This window comes from Balaenoptera borealis (genome assembly GCF_965194805.1).
Source record: "Balaenoptera borealis genome assembly, chromosome: 20".
NCBI lineage: Eukaryota > Metazoa > Chordata > Mammalia > Artiodactyla > Balaenopteridae > Balaenoptera > Balaenoptera borealis.
This window is the reverse complement of record NC_138879.1, coordinates 18,892,141-18,913,801: the sequence shown is the minus strand read 5'-3', so window position 1 is coordinate 18,913,801 and position 21,661 is coordinate 18,892,141. Positions and strand designations below refer to the sequence as shown.

Below are 21,661 nucleotides of genomic sequence, written 5' to 3'. Positions count from 1 at the left end.
TTTTCATCTAAATTAGCAAACATTTTCCTATACTGCTTATTATATGGCTTCCTACTATGCCACCCAATGGATATAGTACAATAATTTTTTTCTTGGGCATTTGGGTTGCTTTCAGTTTTCCATTGTTATAACTAATGCTGGAATAAAGATCTTCACACATAGTGCATGGTACGTACTTCCTTAGAATATGCTACCAGAAATGGAGTCATGGCTCTGAGGCCTGAACAATTGTTCAGCCTCTTGGCACAGATCACCAAGTGTTTGTCCAAGGGGTTATGCATCCCCAGCACCACACGAGAGTGCTGTCACTCATTCTAAGTACTTAGGCCTATTCAAGGCTGAAGGATGTTTGGTGAAGACATGGTAATTATGAAGGCAGAGAGCTAGAGGAGAAAGATGATGACACGGACTCAGGCTAAATTAAGCAGAAAGCGAGCCACAATTTACCACAGACCTAGAGTGAGTCAGTACTCTGTTCATTCCCGTTGTGAAAAAAAAAAAAACCCAACAAAACAAACCCTTGATAACAGGAGCTATTAATAGGGCATGGCATGTCCAATAATCTTTCTGTTAAGACTATGCATTAGTCAGACCCTTATTTGAGACGTGGATCCAGTCTGGGTCACTGGACTTCACAGAGAGTGAGGAAACTGGCAAAGATCAGAGAGCTTGATCAACTTCGGGGAAGACGGAAGAATCCCAGAGAAAAGTCGAAGGAGACAAGTAGGCTCACTTTGGGAAAAATAAGAGACATTTTTTTTTTTGCCTCAATACCGGGGAGGCTTCTAAGGAAAGGACAACACTCAGTTTTTGCTTATTTCTTCACAAGGCTGACTGTAAGGAAAGGGGCCTCTCCCAACCAGCAGGAACTTCTGTAAGACACAGGTAAAAAATTTTCAGACTCTGGGGTGACTATTTAGGTCTTGGGCTGAGTGCTCTTGGGCTACTGGCCCTGGAAATATTCGAGAAGCTGCCTGTTCTCCTGCGATGAGTGGTTCAGATATCCACCTGCTTGGTGCCCACTAGGTGCCTCTGGGGGCCCCACTCCTGCTTTGTGACAGCTGTTCCCTGGCAGCCCCCTGGGGAGGGTGGGTGAGGTCACAGAGGAGTGCTCCCCAGGTTCCCTGGGCCAGCATTCTCCTTTTTGTCTCCTCACCTTCAGTGTGTGTTTACAGCCAGTCAGATTGGCGTGTCATGACATCACCTGATCCTGCTACTCCAGCCCTGTTGTGCATAGAGTGGACTTAGAAGCTGGGTCGGGGGCGTGGAAACTCCTCAAACAAGGCACTCTTGGTGACATGGAGAGTGGGAGTGACCCAGGAGACCTCAAGAGCCATTTAGTTCAACCTCCTACAGCAATAGCTTCCTACCACGCAACAGTTGCTATACATACGTTCTTTTGAATTCCCACAACCTCGGAGGTAGGTTTTCACAGGTATGGAATTGGAGATTAAGACAAGTTATTTGCCCAGGGTGACACTGCTGGTGAAACAGTGCCTGCTAAGTCTACCTGACAGGAAAATCTGTGCCCTTGCCTTTACAGCATGGAGAGGTGAAAAGTGCAGATCTGAGAGCCTCCCACCCAAAGCCAAACAGCTGACCTGTGGCTGGGACTCAGGGTCTTGGCTATTCATCAGGTCGCCTTCCCAAGTCCTCTTCCAACTTCTAATGTGGGGAGGCCGAGGATATGACCTGGCCCAGGCCAGCCTGGGTCAGGTGTAACTGAGGAGCACACAGGCTGTGGACTGAGTTCTCTGCCCTCCAGACTCTCATCCTAACCAACGTTGTGAAAAACCCTCTTCCAGGAGGGTCCAGCACCGGCTGAGCCAGTCGGTTTCTGGAGGGCCAGGGCAGAGACAGCGAGGTGTAGATGAAAAACTCTGACTTGAGGTCAGAATTTCTGGGGGGGACCCAGCGGGGGGCTGTGGCAAGTTACTTAAAACTCCAAGTTTCCTCGCCAGCAAAACCGGGCAAGAGTAAACCCCACATGCAGCGCGCAGACGCCGAATCAGGCATTGCTATGCGCCAAAGCGATACCATCTGATCTTTGTTTCTCTTGCTATTGAAAGCTGCGTGCGGCCCCAGCGAGGCCTGGGCTGGAGCAGGGTTTAAAAAAAAAAAAAAAAAAAACACTACAACTCCCAGGAGGCGGCGGGCGAGCCGGCGCTGGGCGGTGACGTAATGGGGGCCGGCGCGGGGCGCTGATTCGGCCGGAGCTGCCAGCGGGGTGGCTGCCGCCGCGGCTTATTACAGCTGCTGGAGCAGCAGCGGCCCTCGCCCCCGGGCAACCCTCCCGGGCCTCGAGCTGCGGCCCCGCACGGTGAGCTCGGACGGGCGGCCTCGAAGTGGCCAAACCGGGAGCCTCCTGGGGCTAGAGGCGGGACGGGAAAGGAGGTAGGGGCTGCTGGGGAGGCGCCCGTGGCTGGAGGGGACCGGGACAGGGTGAGCGGAGGTGGAGGGGGTGCATCAGCCGAGGCGGGGCGGGGGGGCGTGCATCAGTCGAAGGGATGCCCAAAGGGGAAAGTGCGGGCGGGAGGCCCGGGATGGGGCGTAGAGGAGGAGTGCTCTGTCTGGGGGTGGGGGGCGGGGAGAGGCTGGGCTTCGGGGATAAAGGTTTGTTCGCTTCCAGGGCTGGGTCAACGCGTGGGGGTGGGGGTGGGGGTGGGGCTCCGGACCGGGCCAGGCTCCGAGTGCGAGGTCCCAGGCTGGGGAACGGAACGGAGGCCCCCCACTTCGGCTTGAAGTCCCACTCAGAACACCCCAACAATAGTGAGAACTCCGCCTCCTCGCTTCACCCTCTCCCCGTGCTAGTGTGAGTTCCCTCCTGTACTCGCCGTTTTTCCATTCCCACCGCTACCCCGAGTCCGGGAGGCAGAGCCGGAGCTGCGAGGTGAACGACTGTGGCCCTGCGGGTTGCGGGGTGGGCGGAATGAAAATGGCACTGTGGCGTGCTGCCAGGGACTCCCCGTTGGGGTCCAGGTTGCGGGCTCGGATGCTTTGTGCTCCTCAACCCAGAAGGTGAAAGATTTGCTGCCCTTACTTGGGGGAGAGATTAGGAAGCGCTCACCTGGCTGCTGGCACTGTGGCCTCGGCTTAGGTGTCTGACAGACCCGCTAGGCAGAGATATTTGTATACGGAGCCAGAGGGGAAGGGAGGGAAGGAGTAGGAAAGAATTACCAGCAAGAAAGTAGTTAACAGAACAAAGCTGCTGCAGGCTCTGGTTTGAGGCAGGTTGTGAAACCACATCAGGGACTGACACAGGCAGCCACCTGCCAGCTGCCAGCTGTGGCAGCAGAACTTTTCAGGCTCCGCTGCTGTGCACCTACTCTATCTCCAACAGCTTCTCCTCTCCATTTCTCCCCTTCTGGGCCAGGGGCAGTTGGTTATTTCACTAGCAGAGGTGATATGTACCCTTAGTCACACAAAAGTCTCAAGAGTGCTTCTTGCTGCCAGTCTTTTTCTTAGTTTATTGACCTCTTCTGTTTTTTTCTTTTTTGGGGGTGGGGCCTCTTTTGAGGGGGCGGGCTCCTGAGATGTTTTGCTCTCAGGGCACTTAGTGTTCAGGTTGCAGGAAGAAGCTTCCCAGGGCATCATTTAAGTCATAGGTCTGGGCCCCTCCTAGACTCATCAGGCTTCGTTGGATGCCCTGATACAGCCAGAAAGGAGCGTAGGATGATCTGGAACTCAGCAAGGCTCTTAGCACTCCTGGACAAAACACTAGGGAGGACTAGAGGTCTAGCTACTCCTACACCCTTGTAGGTCTAGGTTAGGGAGAAGTGGGGAGGGGCAGCAGTTTCTGGTCGACTTGGGGAATTCTTTCTCTCTCCTTCGTCAGTAATGAAGTCCTTCAGAGCCCTCACTTCCTAGCCAGTCTCCCCGACCCGCCTGTCCACCAGGTGGAGGCTTTTGTGCAGTAGGTGTCCCAGGAGCTCTGTTAGGGCAACTGAAGCCCTAAGGCCCTGGGAAGGTAAACAACTGAGTCACTCTTGGTTTTCTAATTTCCTTGGGTTTCTCTTAGGCCCAGTGATCCAGCCTAATGGGTTGAGCTGGTGGGCCCCAGGAGCGTCACTACTTTTGGATGCACCCTGGGGCATCTCATGTATGTATGTATGTTGGGAAAGTGTGTTGTGGGTCACATTTCCCCTGAGGTCTTTAAGCTTGGAGCCATCTGAAAGGAGGAAACTTGTTCCCATTATCCTGGAAGTAGGGAACTGATTCTTGAGAATCAGCTCCTATGCAGACTCTGTGATCCTAGCCAGAGATAGAGGGCAACTGATTCTGAGGGGGTTTGTTGCAGCAGGGTGAGGAAGGTGACCTTCTGGGCACTTCCAGGATGCCCTCATCTGGGACCCCTTTCTGTATCCCCAGGAAAGATGGGGCTGTTATCATGGTGATGACCTTAGGGTCTTTGTCAGGCAGGATCTTCCCTCAGCTAGGGAGGAGAGCCAGTACAAAGGTGTCATCTGTCCCCACCTCCTGCTGGTCACAGGGCCCTCAGGGATCTGGGGACAGCTGAGCTCTGGACACGGGGCTGCTCGTTCCCCTCCTTACCTGCATCCAGGAATGCAGCTGGGCTGCACTGTTTCATGGGCATCAAGGGCAGCCCTCCTGGTTCCTCCTGCTGCAGGGCTTCTGCCCTTAGAGCTGGGCAGGGGAAGGCATGGTGCTAACTTACACCTGGAAACAGGTGCTGGGAAAGGAGGCCCAGGTGAGGATGGGTGGGCAGAGAGAAAAGGGGGGGGGGCAGGAGAGAGGCCACAGGTGTGGTTTTGTATCCCTGGGAGAGGTATGTTGATGTGGGCTCCAGCCACCCATGGGAGCTGTAGATGTTGGCTATGTTCTCTATCCTTGCCTCTCCTCTGGTGGGGAAAAGGGCCCTGGTAGTTTGGCAGCAAAATGGGTGGCATCACGAGGGTTAGCCTGAGTGGATGCCAAATGGATAAAACATCTGGATGGGTTGTTTTGTGTCACCAAGAAGGCAGCTTCCAGGTCTGGGCAAAGTTTGTCTCTAGTCTGTTTTCTCTTTTCTTCCCTTTCCCTCTCTTTCTACCCTGCCAGTCAGACCCAGGGTTGGAGAATTAGGGGAGATGGGTAGAAGCAATGACCCCCAAATATTTTATCCACTACTGACTGTTCTCATCTCCTTTTATTCCTTCTAACGGGAGGGCGGGGGGCTCAGGGGTGGAGATGTCTTATGTCAGACCCTCAGCAAGACGGAGTCCAGCAGGGGTTATGCTGAGTGATTCTTAGGGCACAGGCCTCTTCTCCCCTCCCCCTGGGCTTCGTGGGAAGAGGGCCCTCTGGGGGGTGAGATTGCGGGATGGGCAGTGGTTTCTTTACTCTGGGGCTCGATGCCTCTTGGTGACCTATCCACCCAGGCAGTCCCAGTGCCTGGAAGGGCACCGTCCTGATTGGGCTGTGTGCGGAGCAGCCTGGCGTTTATCCCAACCCAGCAGTGAGAAGTGAATAGAGTTAAGTCTACATGGACTTTCTCTGGCCTCCTCGCTTGAGAATCAAAATGGTAGACCTGCTTGGAGCTCTTGGGGGAGAGCAGAGCCTCTTTCCCTGCAGGATGTGGCGGGTGTGAGCGGGCAGGGAAAGTGGTGTGGCCTGTCTCACCTGTGCTGCTTGTTTGCAGAACAGTGGCAGGAGAGGGGCAGCAGGATGAACGTGGGAACGGCACACAGCGAGGTGAACCCCAACACGCGGGTGATGAACAGCCGCGGCATCTGGCTGTCCTACGTGCTGGCCATCGGGCTTCTCCACGTCGTGCTGCTCAGCATCCCCTTCGTGAGCGTCCCCGTCGTCTGGACCCTCACCAACCTCATCCACAACATGGTGAGGGCCTGTTGCTGCCTGCCTTTGGCGGGGCTGGGGAGTGTGGGAGCCCGCCAGACGTGGGCCAGATGTCAGGGTGACGTGCTGACGGCACCTGTCACCAGAGCCCAGACCCCACCCTCTTCTTTCTGCCCCACTCCTCTTTATTGGAATAAAATCTGCAGATATGGCCACACCTCTAGGATGGGGTGACTTGTGGACCTGGAAGATGGGCCATGGAGAGCTGAACTAAGGGCCCTAAAGAGTCCAGAGGACCCAGGTCCTAGCCTGGGGCAGAAATGCCTCTTTCCCGAGTTAGGATCTCAGAGCATCTTTCCCTCTTGCCCCTCTCTGCTCCCTCACTACCTGCTTGCTCCCTGGTATTCTTGTGGTGGGCAAGCAGGGGCCTCGTTCCTTCCCATCTGCTTGCCCCCTGCCAGCTGGCAGGCACAGGGAGCCTAGCCCTGGGCTGGAGGGGTGGCGTCTCCATGCTGGTTCTGTGGCTGACACCTCCCCCCGGGAGCTCTCCTCATGCCAGGCCTGCCCTCTCATCCGGTGGGTCCCCTTATTCTCTGGCCAGGCTCCCGGCTCCTCCCGCCTGACCTCCAGCCCACATCCCCCCTGCCCAGCAGAGGGGGCTCCAGATCACCAGGAGCCCACGTCTGTGACTGGGGTGGAGGAGCTGAGCTGGAGGGCCTTTGGCCTTTTGCGTCCTCTAACAAAGGCCCCTCCCTCCAGGGCATGTACATCTTCCTGCACACGGTGAAGGGGACCCCCTTTGAGACCCCGGACCAGGGCAAGGCGAGGCTGCTCACCCACTGGGAGCAAATGGACTATGGAGTCCAGTTCACGGCATCTCGGAAATTCCTGACCATCACACCCATCGTGCTGTGAGTGCCTTGGGGAGAGGGGGACGCCAGCAGGAAGGCCAAGGCCTGGGGGACCCTGGGGCCCTGCGAGGCTTAAACCCCTCGCCAGCTGTGGCTCTTGGCGTAGGAATGAGCAAAGGAAGGAAAGTTGGGGTGTCCCTGGGTCTTATGCTGGGCTCAGGTTGTGCCTCCCTGGTCCTATCTTTCCTCGGTTGGGGCTTTCTTCCTGCCAGTGAGTTTGGCCCATGGGCTTGGGGTAGAGCAAGGGGACCGGGTCAGCAGGGGCTTCTTTAGCTGCGCGGATCTTGCCACCCTACTTCTGTTCCGGGGGGGTCTTTCCCATAACTCCTCGGCTGTCAGGAATCTGCCTCCCCCGACCAGGGAGTGAAGGAGAAAGGGGTCTTCCAAACAGAGTCTTATACCTGCCCCCACCTTCCCCACCAGGTACTTCCTCACCAGCTTCTACACCAAGTACGACCAGATGCATTTCATCCTCAACACCGTGTCCCTGATGAGCGTGCTCATCCCCAAGCTGCCCCAGCTCCATGGAGTCCGGATTTTTGGAATCAATAAGTACTGAGGGTGCAGCCCCTTCCCCTGCCTGGGATGGCAGCGGAGGGGTAGAAGCCTGTGCTGTGATGCTGAAGACAGAAGGAGCCGCTGGGTACCGCCAGAGATGGGGGTTGCGCCTCTGGGCCCTAGTTTCCCCCTCACTTCCCGCAGTAGCAGACTTGAAGTAGTTTGGGGTGGGCCCCCCTGGGGCTCTGACCCCTTCTGATTTTGTTGATCTTTTCCTTTCGCCTCATGGGGGTGCTCCTGGAATGGGCTGGGCTCCTGGGCTGAACACAGACCTGTGAGGTTGGGACGAGGGGCCAGGGAAGCCCCCTGCTCGCTTGCTCCTCCTGGGCCTGCTAAAGCACTTTAACCCCTGTGAGCAGGGCAGAGGGAACGGTACAGCTTCTAGTTTGTTTCACTTTAATTCTTAAGTCTTTAGGATGACACTTAGTGTGTGCTTATATATACGAAAGCAGTTGTGTGACAGGGCCTCATCCCTCCGGGTAGAGAATTGTCTAATTCAAGTCAGACAGCTCCCGTACAGCCCCCCTGGGGTACTAGGTGCGGGTGGGGAGGATAAAGAGATGTGGGGGGTGGGGCTGGGTGTGCATGGCCTGGTCCCAGAGGTGGGGGGCCAGGGCTGCAGCCTCCTGTCCCTGGTGGAGGTGGGGAGGGGGCTGGGGGCAGGGGTGGGGAGGGTGAATTGAGACTGAAAAGAACGGGGCCGTATAGCAGCGGGGGTTCGTGTAAGACGCGGGGGGAGGAACAGACCCAACCTCATTCTTTGGGAAGTGGTCAGGGAAGGGGGCAGGCTTGGAGGGGTCACTTACCCACAGCATGGTGGGGGTAATGGGAAGGGAGGCTGCTCCTGGGTTGGCATGAGGGGGTGGAGATGGGTGGAAGGGGCCTGTGCGTCATCGTAAGCACAGGTCCAGTTTGACACCCGTGTCTGCAGTGGTGTGAGGGCCGCGGGGACATGGGACAGAAATGACGAATGGTGGGGCCCTTCCGCAGCCCTTCACCCGGTAACCTCCTCATGCAGACTGCGCCGGGGCGGGGCCTCTTGTGTGGCATGTACCTATGGGGCCATCAGGCCACCTCCAAACGGGTTTGGTGGGCTGCAGAGTCCCGCATGGTCCCTGTCAAGCGGGACAGCGGCAGGTGCAGGGAGTGACCTGCAGGGGCGGGGAGGAGCCTTCGCGTGGGCTGGAGGGGAGCCGCCTTCTCCCCTCCCCAGCCTGACTGGGGTCCGTGTTACTTCTGAGAAGGTGTGGGTGCCAGGGCTCTGAGGGAGCAGTGGCAGTGGCGGTGGCAGCGTCACTGGCCCTTTTTTCTGCGTCCTGGTCCCCCCAACCCCTGCCCCACGTATCATAAGGAACTTTGACCTCAAAATCTTTCTAAGCAAAGTGTGAATAGGATTTTTACTCCCTTTGTACAGTATTCTGAGAAACACAAATAAAGGACAGTGTGTTCCTATTTCCCCTGAGTTTGGCCTCTGCTTCCGGGAGGGGGCGGAGAGGGGGCAGCGTGGAGCATCAGTCCGACCCTCTGCCTGGATGGTGGGAGGGCCCCTGGGACCTCTGCTCTTCCTGCCGCCTCCAGCAGAGCAAGCTGGAGGGGCTGGCGGGGAACCGGCAGAGGCAGCAAGCCGGCCAGAGAGCAGCATTTTGCTCTGGGACTTCGCCTGGCTGGTCCTCAGACAGAACTTACACCTCTGGGCTTCAGCCAGGCTGGGCTGGCAGAGGGATAGCTTGTGACATGGCCAGGGAGGAGGTCAGTTCAGCAGTGGCTTCATATAGAAGCCAGAGTCCCAAGGGGTGCCCAGCCCTTTCCTCTGAATTCCTCCCCTGTTTCACTTCTCTTCCTTGCCTTGGAGGGCTGCATCTCCTCCTGGCCTTTGTGTCTTCAGAGGAATCTTCCTGCTTCCTTCTCCCCGCCATAAGCATGAGTGGGAGGGGAAGAGGACTTACTGAGGCTCACACGGCCACGAGAGGGAGGAGTCTTTACAGTGCAGTGTCATCTGTGTATATCTATCTATCTCCCACCTGCTCCCTGGGTCCAGGAGGAGGGAAGGGTTGGTTTCTTACCTTTGGCCTGTCTGCCTCCACCCCAGCCATAATGTGGCTTATCTAAAAGCCTGAGAGGTGGGGCACTTAGCTTTCCAGTTGTTTTTTTGTTTTTTTTTTTCAATTCCCGTATTATAATTTCCTGAGACACAGTGGCCAGGAACTGTGCAGAGATCTTACACAGAGGGGACTCTTACAACCTCCATTTTTGGTGAGTAGCTGAGGACAAAAAAAGAGGTGGGTGGCCCCTGAGATGGACCTGTGGGCCCTGGGCACAGCCTTTCCATATACCCAGATGAATTCCTAGGTGGGGAGTGAGTTGAGAGTTGGCCACCATAATGGGGGCAGGGGCAGAGAAGGGAGCATGGGTGAGTAGGTGCCTGGGCTAGCCGGAAGGGACTTAGGGGAAGGTGGCCAGGAAGACTGTGAGGGGTGATCTGGCCTCAGGAGGGTGGCAAAGGAGCCTGAAGAAAGGGAAGGAGATGTCAAAAGGAAGGAGATGTAGAATGATTGATGGAAGGGGAAAGAGTAAGAAGGATTTGGAGGAAAGAGAGCCCGAAGGGTCCAACATGGTGGGGACACAAGAGCTGCTGCTGAATAGAAATGGGGGAGGAGCAGCTGTGTCAGGCTGGCCCGGTGGTGGGCCTGTGGAGGGTCCCGCAGGGCAGGCAAGATGGAGACAAAAGTAGACCAGGAGAGGGTGAAGGGGAGAGTGGGTGGAGGGAGATGCCCCAGGCGGGGTTTTGGGATTCATTTTATTTTACCAAGTATAAGGGGACCCTTCAGAAGTTGACCAGAAACTGAGGAGACAGGACTTGGGGGTGGGGGGCTGTCCAGAGCACCTAGCTCCAAGCCACTCTGAGTACCAAGGTAGAGTGCTACCTTTTCTCTTTTGTTTCCTTCTGTGGCCAGTTTATGACCATCTCACTGGGAAATGGTTGGTAGGGGCAACCATCCAACTGCCTTGCAGAACAGGAAAGGGGGGAGCCCCAGGAGTCAGAGCCAAGCGAGTCATCTGTTGGGGTTGGTAATGTGAGGTCCGGCAGTCATGCCCCTCATCTCTTCCTGGGTCCTCTTCATCAGCACTGGTGAGGGTCTGGCTGGGGATGGTGGGCCTGCCTTCCCACCCATCAGGCCCCTCTGAGCAAGGGGCAACTCTGCTGTGGGAGATGCAGAAAACAGATCTAGCTTTCCTTCTGGGGCAATCACCACTCCATCTTTCCTCCAGAAGGGTTCCACAAGGGGCAGAGGAGAATCCGGCATTTGTGATGGCCATCCCACCTTAGTGTGTAGTGACCACCACACCTTGTGGAAACAGGGAAGGCAAACCGTTCTGGGTGGCCTAGAACTTTTGGATATTTCTTGACCCCAAGCTGCCAAAGGTAGAAGATTTAAAAACCTGAACCAGTATTTCCCTCCCCCAAACTGCAATGGGCTTCCTTTTCCCAGTTGGTCCAGGCACCATGCTCGCGGTATTTGAGAAAATCGCAAGAGCTGTGGTCCAACACATGGACGCTGGTGGGGATATGATTGCTGTCAGAGGCCTCATTGATGCTGACAGATTCCACTGCTTCTATCTGGTGAAGGAGAGGAGACGTTTCTTCGGATACCAATATAATAAGAGAGACCTCACCCTGTAGGACATCCTGGAGATGGACAAGGGTGAAGGGCTGTTTGATAAGCTGGCTCCTGGGCTCCAAGGTCAGTATGAGGTGGGTGAGAGACTTTGCCCACGCCTACGCTACCCCACTGTCAACACCCCATTGCTATCAACGAGGTCAGCCAGTCAAAAAAGAAACCGTGGTATTTGTATGTACACGTCCATACACCTCAATTTAAGAAATGTATGGGAGAGCTGCATGGGGAGAAGGGAATAGGGGAAATGGAAATGTATTTTTATTGGAAACTCTTCTTAAATAGTCATCTTTCCTATTTTTTTCCTTTGTAAATAATTCGCTTTTAAAGTAGCTGAGGTCTTCTCATGTGTTTATAATGTTTATCATTTAAATGGATAATTAAATGGAGGCAGTTTGCTTAGTGGTTAGGAAAGGACTCAGTCTTTAGAATTGGGGGCATCTGGCTTCGAAACCTGGCTCTGCCACACTTACCAGCTGGGTAACCTCTGGACAAGTGGTTTTATCTAAGTTTGTTTCCTCATCTGTCAACTCAAGAAGACTGTTGCAAGAATCAAAAGAGAGAAATTACGTAAATCATTTACCACAGTGCCTGCAAGAAGGAGCATTCAATAAAAGTTCGCCTCAATCATTCTACTGGTGGCGGTTATTATTATTATCCCTTTCTGTTCCTGGAGATCATGGCTGAATGGGAAGTTGCTGGTGAGCAGAACTCCCTTAAGGGCTCAAAGGCCTTAGTAGAGAAGTCTGTTCCATCCCCCTGCTTCCAAGCTCAGCGACTCCTGGGGTTTCTTGGGTTTCAGAAGCCCCAGGATAGGTGTTGATGAACCCTCACTTGGAGACTTATTGCAGCATCTCATGCCTCATGGTGAGGAGTTTTACAGCTCAGACATCTCTGCCAAAGCCCATTTGGGTCTCACCAAGAGATGGAAAAGAATTCTAACACCACTGTATAGTTTTAGAGCACCTGCCACGTGCCTGGTACTGCTGTTATGTGACCAAGAGCAGTGCCCAGAATACTCTGAGGTGGTGGGCTTTTCCACAAGTGGGGTTTAAGTGAGCCAGGGACTTTAGGAAATTTTCAGATTAGTATTTTTCAAAGACTCTGAGTCAATTCTCTGAAACGAGAATTGCCAAGAGTCAATTTACTAAAAGCTAATTCTCAACAACAACAAAAAAAATGACAAGTTCACTGGAAACAAGAAAACTTTAAAGCAAGACTAGGATGTTTTGCAGTGATCATATTACTCCCCAGGGGCAGGGGCAAGTTTAATTATGGAAAAAAAAATTTGACTAAGAAGTCAGTTAACTTCCTTTAAGGGAAAGTCTATCTGTTTGCATAAAAAAATTCAGACGGAGAGGTGAAACCAAACTAAAAAAATCCTTAAGAATGAGGTGAACTGGTAATTTAAATTGATTTTCAGCGACTTGGCCTGCTCCCTTTTCAAACAGATTATTATTTTTTTAACTATATGGTGTAGATGGTGTACATAGTTTTTTTTTTTTTTAATTAACTAAAGTCCATACTTTATTCAGATTTCCTTAGTTTTTATCTAGTGTCCTTTTTCTGTTCCAGGATCCCATCTAGGACATCATGTTACATGTAGTTGTCACATCTCCTTTGGCTCCTCTTTGACTTTCCTTGTTTTTGATGGCCTTGACAGTTTTGAGGAGTACTGGTCAGGTGTATTGTAGGACACCCCTCAGACTGGAATTTGTCTGATTTTTTTTCTTATGGATAGACCTAGGTAATGGGTTTGGGGGAGGAAGACTGCAGAGGTAAAGTGCTGTTCCCATCACATCATATCAAGGTTATGTACTATCAACATGACTTATCACTGTTGATGTTGACCTTGGTCAGCTGGCTGAGGTAGTGCCTGTCGGGTTTCTCCACTGTCAAGGTACTCTTTCCCCCTGCCTCTCCTCCATACTGTTTTATTGATTGGTTGATTGATTGCTGCACCGCGCGGCTTGCAGGATCTTAGTTCCCTGACCAGGGATTGAACCCATGCCCCCTGCAGTGGAAGCCCAGAGTCCTAACTACTGGACCGCCAGGGAATTCCCCCATACTGTATTCTTTGTGTGCATAAGGTTTGATTTTTCTTTCTCTCTGATAAAGTACACACAAACTTTTACGTTACTCAAGAAACAATTGGGCCCTGAGACGTTAGCGTCACACACACAGGACTGATTTCAGGCACTATTTCTGGGTCTGTCATATTTCCACCAGTTTCAAAATGCATTTCTTCTCTGTAAATCTGGCCCTGTCCCCAAAATCCAGCAGTAGAAGCTCTCCCTGCTCTGTAGGCTCAGAACTGGGAGGTCTGAGAGAAGGGCTCTCAGCCTGGCAGCATCTCCACATATGCTCCACTAACTCCAGGGCAGCAACTGACTTGGAGTCCACGCCCTTATGCAAGGCCTTATGCAAGGCTGGGCAGAGTCCACTTGGGTGGGCAACTTTCCAGACTTGCCTCACTTTGCACCTGCACAGTTCACACAAACACAGAGACTGAACTCTGCTTAACTTTTACTTCCCCAAGGTCAGGGGCTCCTAATTCTTCCACTTTACTTTTCCCTGTCTCATTTCAGCCTCTCAAATAGTTATATAGGACTAGCTCACATTTACTGAACATTTAGTATGTGTGCCAGGCACTCCGTTAAGTGCTTAACTGCATTAGTTTATTTAATCTCTTCAAGCACGGGAAGTAGGTACTATTAATATTTCTCCTTCTATAGAGATTTCCCTGGTGGTCCAGTGGTTAAGACAACGAGCTTCCATTGCAGGGGGCACGGGTTCGATCCCTGGTCAGGGAACTAAGGTCCCACATGCTGCAGGCCATGGCCAAAAAAAAAAATTCTCCTTCTATAGATGAGGAAACAGATTCAGAGGTGATGTGACTTATCCAAGGTCATTTAGTAAGAAGGTGGCAGAGTGGGCTCCAGGCATGATGACTTCTGGTGAGAACAGCATTGGCTGGAGAGCCACAGCTGGAAGAATTCCTCAGAAGGGAAGGGGATCATGGAGGGGAGCCCAGGACGGGGTGCACCAGGGAGGATTTTCTAGAGAGAGATCTTTTTGGGTCAGCCTCAACGTGACGTTTACCTTTCTCTTTCCAGGTCAAGAGGTTAAGTCCCAAGTTATGGACAGCGCAGACTCAAAGGGAAGTTTGACAGTGAAATTACCCAAAGAAAAAACACTTGAAGTGGGAATAACATTCTCCAGGTTCCCGGAGCAGGGCATCGAGTTATCAAAGACCCGGATACTCCAGAAATTCCTGGATTCTCTTAAGAACAAGTGAGGCTGGATGCGGGCAGCAAGGGGGAGGGAGAGAGGGAGAAGCCCATTTTGGGCACCAAGGGCGTCTGAGGTGGGGGGCCCCTGGCTGGTGCAGCCTCCCACTCCCTACTCCCAGCTCTCCCCATCCCACTGCTTCACTCAAGCATGCCCTCCTCTTCTCCACACTCAGGAAGCCTTCTCATTCTTCCAGGATCAGCCTCCAGGAGCCCTTCTTCTGAGGTCCTCAATTCACTCATTTCCCTGCTGTCCTCCAGGGTGATTGATTACTCGGGCTTGGACCAAAACTGGATGGTTTCAAGAGGCCACTCTCCTCTGTTTTCCTATACTGTGCTGCCCAAATCTGTATTTTGTGCCTGTTTCACTCTGCCTTGCGGTAAGCTAGTGGTTTCCATGTTCCCTCCCCTCACTGCACTAAGAACAACTTGTGACCAGGGACTGACTTTACTAACCTCTCTGTTTATCCCCAGCACATGGTAAGTACTTGGTAAGAGAGCTGAAGTGAAGCCCTATGAAATCAAAGCACCCCCGTTGAACATTTCCTGCACAGGAAGTGCCACCAGCCCACCCCACCAGGGTGGCACCAATCAAGTGCCACAGAAGTTCTGATAGCTGAGGGCATGGTCCTTCCAAGGGACTTAGAGGGATATCACCAGCCTTCCTCCTCAGCAGTCACGTTGTGGTTGGTATTGGTGTCTTCTTCCCTAGCTGCAATTGTTGGAAAGTGTGGATGGGTTGGGGGAAGGGGCCCCACTGCTCTCCTGGGCTAGCCCTCCCTGAGCAGGGTGGATGCCTTTTGTTTTTCCTTTTTAATTAAAAACTGAAAGCCTTACAGTGAAATTGTACTGGTCCTTTGAACTACCCCTACCCACCACGGTATTGCTGGGGAGGGGGCTTTTGCAGTTTTTCTGAGGGAACTCAATTTTTCTAGCATGCCTGTTGTTTCTAGAGTGAAGCTATGTGGAATGTGTAAATAGAGTTGTGTGGGGGAGGGTAGGTAGAGGAAGATCTGCTCAGGCAAGGATGTAGGACTTTCTTGGGGGTCTTTTGGTTGCGAATACCAGAAGTTCCATCAGGTAGGGAGGGAGGTAGATTTATACATGTATTTATATTTGGCTGCTCGGGGTCTTAGTTGTGGCATGCATGCGGGATCTAGTTCCCTGACCAGGGATCGAACCCGGGCCCCCTGCATTGGGAGCGTGGAGTCTTAACTGCTGGACCACCAGGGAAGTCCCCCATCAGGCTGTTTTAAGTCACCAGATGAATTTCTTTATGGAATCAGAGATGCTCATGGACCCCCAAGGGTGGACAATTCAACCAGGCCCCAGAGACCAGTGCAGGGAGTCGGAGCCCCTTCTCAGAGAAGGGAGTGTTGTGGACTGGGCAGATACCTATCTCAGTGCCATGGGAAGGGCACAAGCTTTGGACTCATACAGACTGGGGTTTGTATCCCAGTTATACACTTATTAGCTGTGTAAACCTGGACCATTCACGACCTGTCTCTAAGCCTCAATTTCGTCATATGAAAAACGGATGCGATCCTGCCTACATCATAGCGGGGCAGCGAGGGTTAAATGAAATGACGCGTGAAGTATCTCACAGTGCTGGCACACTGTAATCTTCCAGAAATGCTAGCGGGTTCCCTTCCCACTTTGCACCCCGTTCCCGCCCACAGTGGGTAAAGTGAACTGGGACGGGGGTGCTGTGGTCTTCCGGCCTCAGAGGCACTTCTTAGTCTCAAATAGAAACGAGCTGCTGGAGAGGGAGAAATGTCCCTGGGAGGTGGGGCCCCTCTCATTCCCCTTTTACTCCCTCCAGAAAGCTGAAGAGGAAACTGCCCCCTACGTTCCAATCAATCCAGGCGATGAGAGAAGACCTTTATCTAGTGACAGAAACTCTGAAGACCACAAAGACTGTAATCCTGAAAAGTGAAAAGCAGTATATTTTGGGGGACCCGATGAAATGTTTTGGTCTCCAATATGAACACAAGGTTAGGATCCTGGGAGGTGGGGACTGTGGGAGAGCCAGCCTGGCTCACCCACTGCAGGTCAGGGGCTGCCAGCCCAGCCGCCGCGCTCTTCAGCTCTTCCTTTAGACCTCTCTGAGCAGTCTTGCCTGCTCCTTGACCTTCTTACGACTTCTCTTCTTGCCCCAAGAAAGTCTGTGTGGCATCACTCAGTCTCTCCCCTGTTACTCTCTAGTGGTGCTCTGTCTTCATTTGCTTCATAGCGCTTCCCACGGTTCATAGTTACACGGGTGTTTTTTGCTTGTTCATTGTCTTCCTCCCTTTCCAGGAGGCAGGAGGGCAGAAGCCACGATGCCTGGAACAAAACAGGCATGTTTTGTCCTCCGTAAACTTTTTTTTTTTGGCCACGCCACGCGGCTTGCAGGATCTTAGTTCTCTGACCAGGGATCGAGCCCGGGCCCCTGGCAGTGAAAGCGCCATGTCCTAACCACTGGATGGCCAGGGAATTCCCCATAAATATTTGTTGAATGAAGTGGAAACAACATGAGTTTTGGGGTCAGATGCGGGTTCAAATTTCAGCTCTACTGCTGTGAAACGGGCTCATCTGCTGACCCTCTCAGAGCCTCGGTTCTCTCATCTGTAAAATGAGGATAAAAATGTCTACCTCCCAGGATTGTTTGGGAGATCAGGCAAGATAACTATGTCAAGCGCCTAGGGATCAATCAACCTGAGCTCCTTTTTCCTAGCACCAAACGGAAGTGACCATCACCCCTGAGAAGGTCCTGGGCTATCGAGTAAAGCAGCTCGTCTTCGCCAACGCAGAGAGTATGGGTACGCAAGGCCTGGTAGGGCGGGGTGGATGGGGGAGCCTGAACACATGAGTAGGGTGGCGGTCGATTCAGCTGGGGTCTGTGTCAGCCTGGAGGGGCCCTGGTGAGCTGGAAGGTGGGGGGAAGTTCCAGGGAATGAGAAGAAGGGTGATGAAGGGTCCTTGCTCAGACACCACTGACCGAGGATTTGCCCCAGCATGACACTAATTCTTCCCTAGAAGTGTTAACTCCCATCTCTCTCCCAGTATTTTTTTTTCTGTTGGAGGGCAAGGTGGGAAGGTTGGGGAGAAAGAGGACCTTACAGAGAGAGAACTGAGCTTTCTTTTTAAAAAAAAATTTTTTTTAATTTAATTTTTAAAATTATTTATTTATTTATTTATTTTTGGCTGCATTGGGTCTTCATTGCTGCACGCGGGCCCTCTCTAGTTGCTGAGAGCGGGGGCTGCTCTTCGTTGCGGTGCATGAGCTTCTTATTACAGAGCACGGGCTCTAGGCGTGGGGGCCCCAGTAGTTGTGGCTCGTGGGATCTAGAGCACAGGCTCAGTACTTGTGGCTCACGGGCCCAGTTGCTCTGCGGCATGTGGGATCTTCCCAGACCAGGGCTTGAACCCGTGTCCCCTGCACTGGCAGGCAGATTCTCAACCACTGCGCCACCAGGGAAGCCCCATATGCAGCCTTTTTAACGCCGCTCGGATCTTTGTTTTTTTAAAACAATGAATTTTATTTTTTTTATACAGCGGTTTCTTATTGGTTATCTACTTTATACATATTAGTGTATACATGTCAATCCCGATCTCCCAATTCATCCCCCCACCCCCCCACCCCCGCTTTCCCCTCTTGGTGTCCATGTTTGTTCTCGTCTGTGTCTCGATTTCTGCCTTGCAAACAGGTTTGTCTGTACCATTTTTCTAGATTCCACATTTATGCGTTAATATACGATATTTGTTTTTCTCTTTCTTACTTACTTCACTCTGTATGACAGTCTCTAGGTCCATCCACGTCTCTACAAATGACCCAATTTCGTTCCTTTTTATGGCTGAGTAATATTCCATTGTATATACCCTGCTGGCGTCTTGATAGAGGAGCACACAGAAGCCATTTCGGATTTCCTGGATGACTTGATGGGTGAGGAGGGGTTTGGATGTAAGCTGGTGTGGAGGAAATGCTGAGCAGAGGGGTCTGTGGGGAATCAAATCTTGGGAGGAAGGGGGTATACACTGCCTTTTACATTTTGTGAGGCATAGAGCTTCACACTTCAGACGCTAGCCATCTTTCCCAGGCCAGGGATTGAGGGGGGGCCTCCTCTTCCCCTACGACCTCCTGCAGCCTAAGAGGAAAGCAGGAGCCCTTTGGAAGAACCCCCATCTGGCACTCCTGGGGGCTCTCTGGAACCTCTGATGCTTGTCCCAGGTCTCACCAGACAGTGAAGCCCCATCCCACCACGTGCCTCGCCTCTCTACCAACCACCCTCTTTTTTGCCCCCAGAGCTGTCTGAGGAGGGGCAGCTTGGTGCTGAGGCCCTAGATAAGGGGACCCTGCCCCTTTTGAAGGACAAGGTAAGACAGCCTGGGCTGAGGGCCCAGGTCCTAGTGGAAGTGAATGCCCATGCTCTCAAGGGATCCAGAAGTCCCAGTGACCAGTCCCTTCCTACTTCATAGTCCTCTGCCAGCTGTCTGTTCAGCTGGTTTGTGGCAATTCCCTGGATATACAGTTTCCAGGACAATTTGGGATGGGCTTTTTAGGCTCTGTTGCTTGCCTATGGGCAAGAAAGGGGGTGGAAAACTGTTAGTCCCAGGAGGGCAGTTGGCCCCATCTTGACTGATCAGCAGCGCCTGTCACTATGTTGAGAGTTTGAGGGTCTCCAGGCAAGAGTGCCATGGTGGATTGCTACGTCTGCCGTGGGCTCAGGATTAAGGAGTGCGGCCAAATATTTGCCATTTCTGGTATATTTCTTTGTTTCTAGATTTTACAGTTTGGTGTGTTTCCTTCCAGGTAGAGCATATCCTGGAGCAGAACTGGGGTGAGCAGCCCCATGATGTGGGCTGTGACCCTGAGGCACGGACTCTCTGTGCCTTCTGCGTTGTTGTCTCCATCCTGCTGCAGATGGGTGAGAAGCCTACCTCTCTGTTTTCCTAATACCATGTCAGCTCTTTTTTAAAAAATTATTTATTTATTTATTATTTATTTTTGGCTGCGTTGGGTCTTTGTCGCTGTGCGCGGGCTTTCTCTAGTTGGGGCGAGCAGGGGCTACCCTTCGTTGTGGTGCGCGAGCTTCTCACTGCGGTGGCTTCTCTTGTTGCGAAGCACGGGCTCTAGGCTTGGAGGCTTCAGTAGTTGTGGCACACGGGCTTAGTTGCTCCACGACATGTGGGATCTTTCCAGACCAGGGCTCAAACCCGTGTCCCCTGCATTGGCAGGCGGATTCTTAACCACTGCGCCACCAGGGAAGCCCCTCCTGTCAGCTCTTTAAGCATTCTCCCCACAAGCCTCTGGGTGCTCCCCTCCCCAGTCCATTCTCACCATCCCTATTCCCAATCACCAGAATGATGTCTTTAAAACAAGCCGCTATTTTTTGATACATCCCATTCACCATGATAATGTCCAAAAATCAGCCTGGATTGTATGATTAAAAGTGGCAGATTGATCATATTAATTTCCTCTCCCTCTTGAAATCTCACTAAATGACAATAAAGCGATGGAAAAGATAGAAACCCACAAGAATAAAGAGAATTAGGCAGCAGATAAGGGATTTCAACACATCTTCGGAAGCAAGAAAGCAATTATAGGTGTGCAAGCTAGGAGGCATGGGACTGAGGGATGCGGAGGAGTGTAGGAGGAGACTGCTGGTTTTCATCATAAGCCTTTTAGTTCTATGTAACATTTTTCAAGACAATGTAATTAAAAGCAAAAGAAATATATATTTGTTGTAAAGCGTTTCAGATATTTCTCAAAGTCAAAGGTAAAGGTAACCTGTGATCTCCCTTCTCCCTTTAATATAACCACTATTAACATTTTGGGGTATGTGAACATTTTTTCTATGGAGCAGTTTTAAAAATGGTAACTTAAACATGAAGCTAGGATGATATAGCATACATTTGTTTTGTATCTATCTTTTGAACTAGTTACTTTTACGTTTAAATTTGTAAAAATATTATATGCAACAGGAACTCTCGTAAGTGCTGTCGGAGTGTAGCTTGGTCCACCACTTTGGAAAACTGTTTACCAGTATCTACTAAAGCTAAACATATACCTATGACTCAGCAACTCCACTTCCTTGGCATATACCCAAGAGAAATGAATGCATGTGTTCACCAAAAGATTGCATGTACAGAAACGTTAAAATAAGAGCCAATATGGGAACATATTGTATGTGTATAACTGATTCACTTTGTTATAAAGCAGAAGCTAACACACCATTGTAAGGCAATTATACTTCAATAAAGATGTTTAAAAAAAAAAAAAAATAAGAGCCCCAAGCTGAAAACTATTCAAATGTCCAATAATATTAGTATGGATACATATATTGAGGTATACTTATGCAATAAAAGAGAACAAATTACTGCTACACGTAACAACATGGATGGTTCTCACAGACAGAATGCTGAGCAAATGAAGCCAACACAAAAACACATGGGTCCTCCGAGAAGTAGGTGCCGAAATGGAATCAGATACGCAAGAGACTTATTAGGGGGAAAGCCCGTGAAGAATAAAGGGAGAGGGAGCAGGAATCGGCATGGAAAACCTTCAAATCACAATGAAGATCTAAAACTTGGGAATGGAGAGGAGGTGGGAAAGACTAAGTAGGAAGAGTCTCAGATGGCAGCACAGTCTGAGGGTCTCAGCCAAGCCAACCTGAGCAAAGGTGGTCTGCCGGAGGGCTCCCCATCAGGCAGAAGGGCCAAGCTCCAGTACCTCATACTCAGCCTTTGGCTGGATGTAGCCCCGGGGAGCTGGGGCTCAGAAGACAGATCTACAGCGGGGTAGGCTAGAGGTTCTCGGTCAACTCTGCTTCCCACAGCAGGTTCTCCTAAAGAAAATCCGGGTGGTACCCTCCATGGCCACCACAGTACTGTATGATTCCATTTATATGAGGCTCAGGAACAGGCAAAACTAAGCAATAGGGGTAGAAGTCAAAATAGTGGTTATCTTAGTGGGGACAGTAGTGACTGGGAAGGGGCATGAGGGAATCTTCTGGAGTGCTGGAAATATATCAAGATTCATTGAGCTAACATTTAAGATCAGTATATGTTACTGTAAGTGTATTATATTCAATACATCAATAAAAGTCTTAAAAAACACACAGCATGTAACTCCATGTAAATGAAGTGAAAAACAAGCAAAACTACATGATGGTGGTAGATGTCAGAATAGTGGTTATCTCTGGGGCTTCCCTGGTGGCACAGTAGTTAAGACTCTGTGCTCCCAATGCTGGGGGACCGGGTTCGATCCCTGGTCAGGGAACTAGATCCCACATGCATGCTGCAACCAAGAGTTCGCATGCCACAAATAAAGAGTCCACATGCCGCAACTAAGGAGCCCTTGAGCTGCAACTAAGGAGACTGCCTACCACAACTAAGACCCAGCGCAGCCAAAAAAAAAAAAAGAAAAAGAATAGTGGTTATCTCAGTG

At 51.6% G+C, this 21,661-nt stretch overlaps 2 protein-coding genes across 8 annotated transcripts; both read left to right on the top strand.

Annotated features, from left to right (window-relative positions):
• The first annotated feature begins 618 nt into the window (after positions 1–618).
• Positions 619–8,717, top strand: ORMDL3 (ORMDL sphingolipid biosynthesis regulator 3). 7 transcript variants are annotated; one of them, XM_082372831.1, is made up of 5 exons: positions 619–885; positions 1,176–1,421; positions 5,639–5,838; positions 6,556–6,707; positions 7,131–8,717. In XM_082372831.1, exons 3-5 carry the CDS (start codon positions 5,665–5,667, stop codon positions 7,264–7,266), a joined length of 462 nt encoding a protein of 153 aa, XP_082228957.1. In that variant the 5' UTR covers positions 619–885; positions 1,176–1,421; positions 5,639–5,664; the 3' UTR covers positions 7,267–8,717. The 7 variants fall into 7 exon arrangements, with proteins under 7 accessions (XP_082228957.1, XP_082228956.1, XP_082228955.1 ...); XM_082372830.1 differs by lacking the exon at positions 1,176–1,421; XM_082372829.1 differs by lacking the exons at positions 619–885; positions 1,176–1,421 and adding an exon at positions 2,174–2,320.
• A 90-nt stretch (positions 8,718–8,807) lies between these two features.
• Positions 8,808–20,376, top strand: GSDMB (gasdermin B). Its single transcript, XM_082374472.1, is given in 7 exon segments — positions 8,808–10,944; positions 10,948–11,019; positions 15,972–16,226; positions 16,949–17,069; positions 18,113–18,167; positions 18,462–18,588; positions 19,025–20,376. Coding segments are annotated over 7 exon segments (981 nt in total). The 5' UTR covers positions 8,808–10,737; the 3' UTR covers positions 19,169–20,376.
• Positions 20,377–21,661: the final 1,285 nt, after the last annotated feature.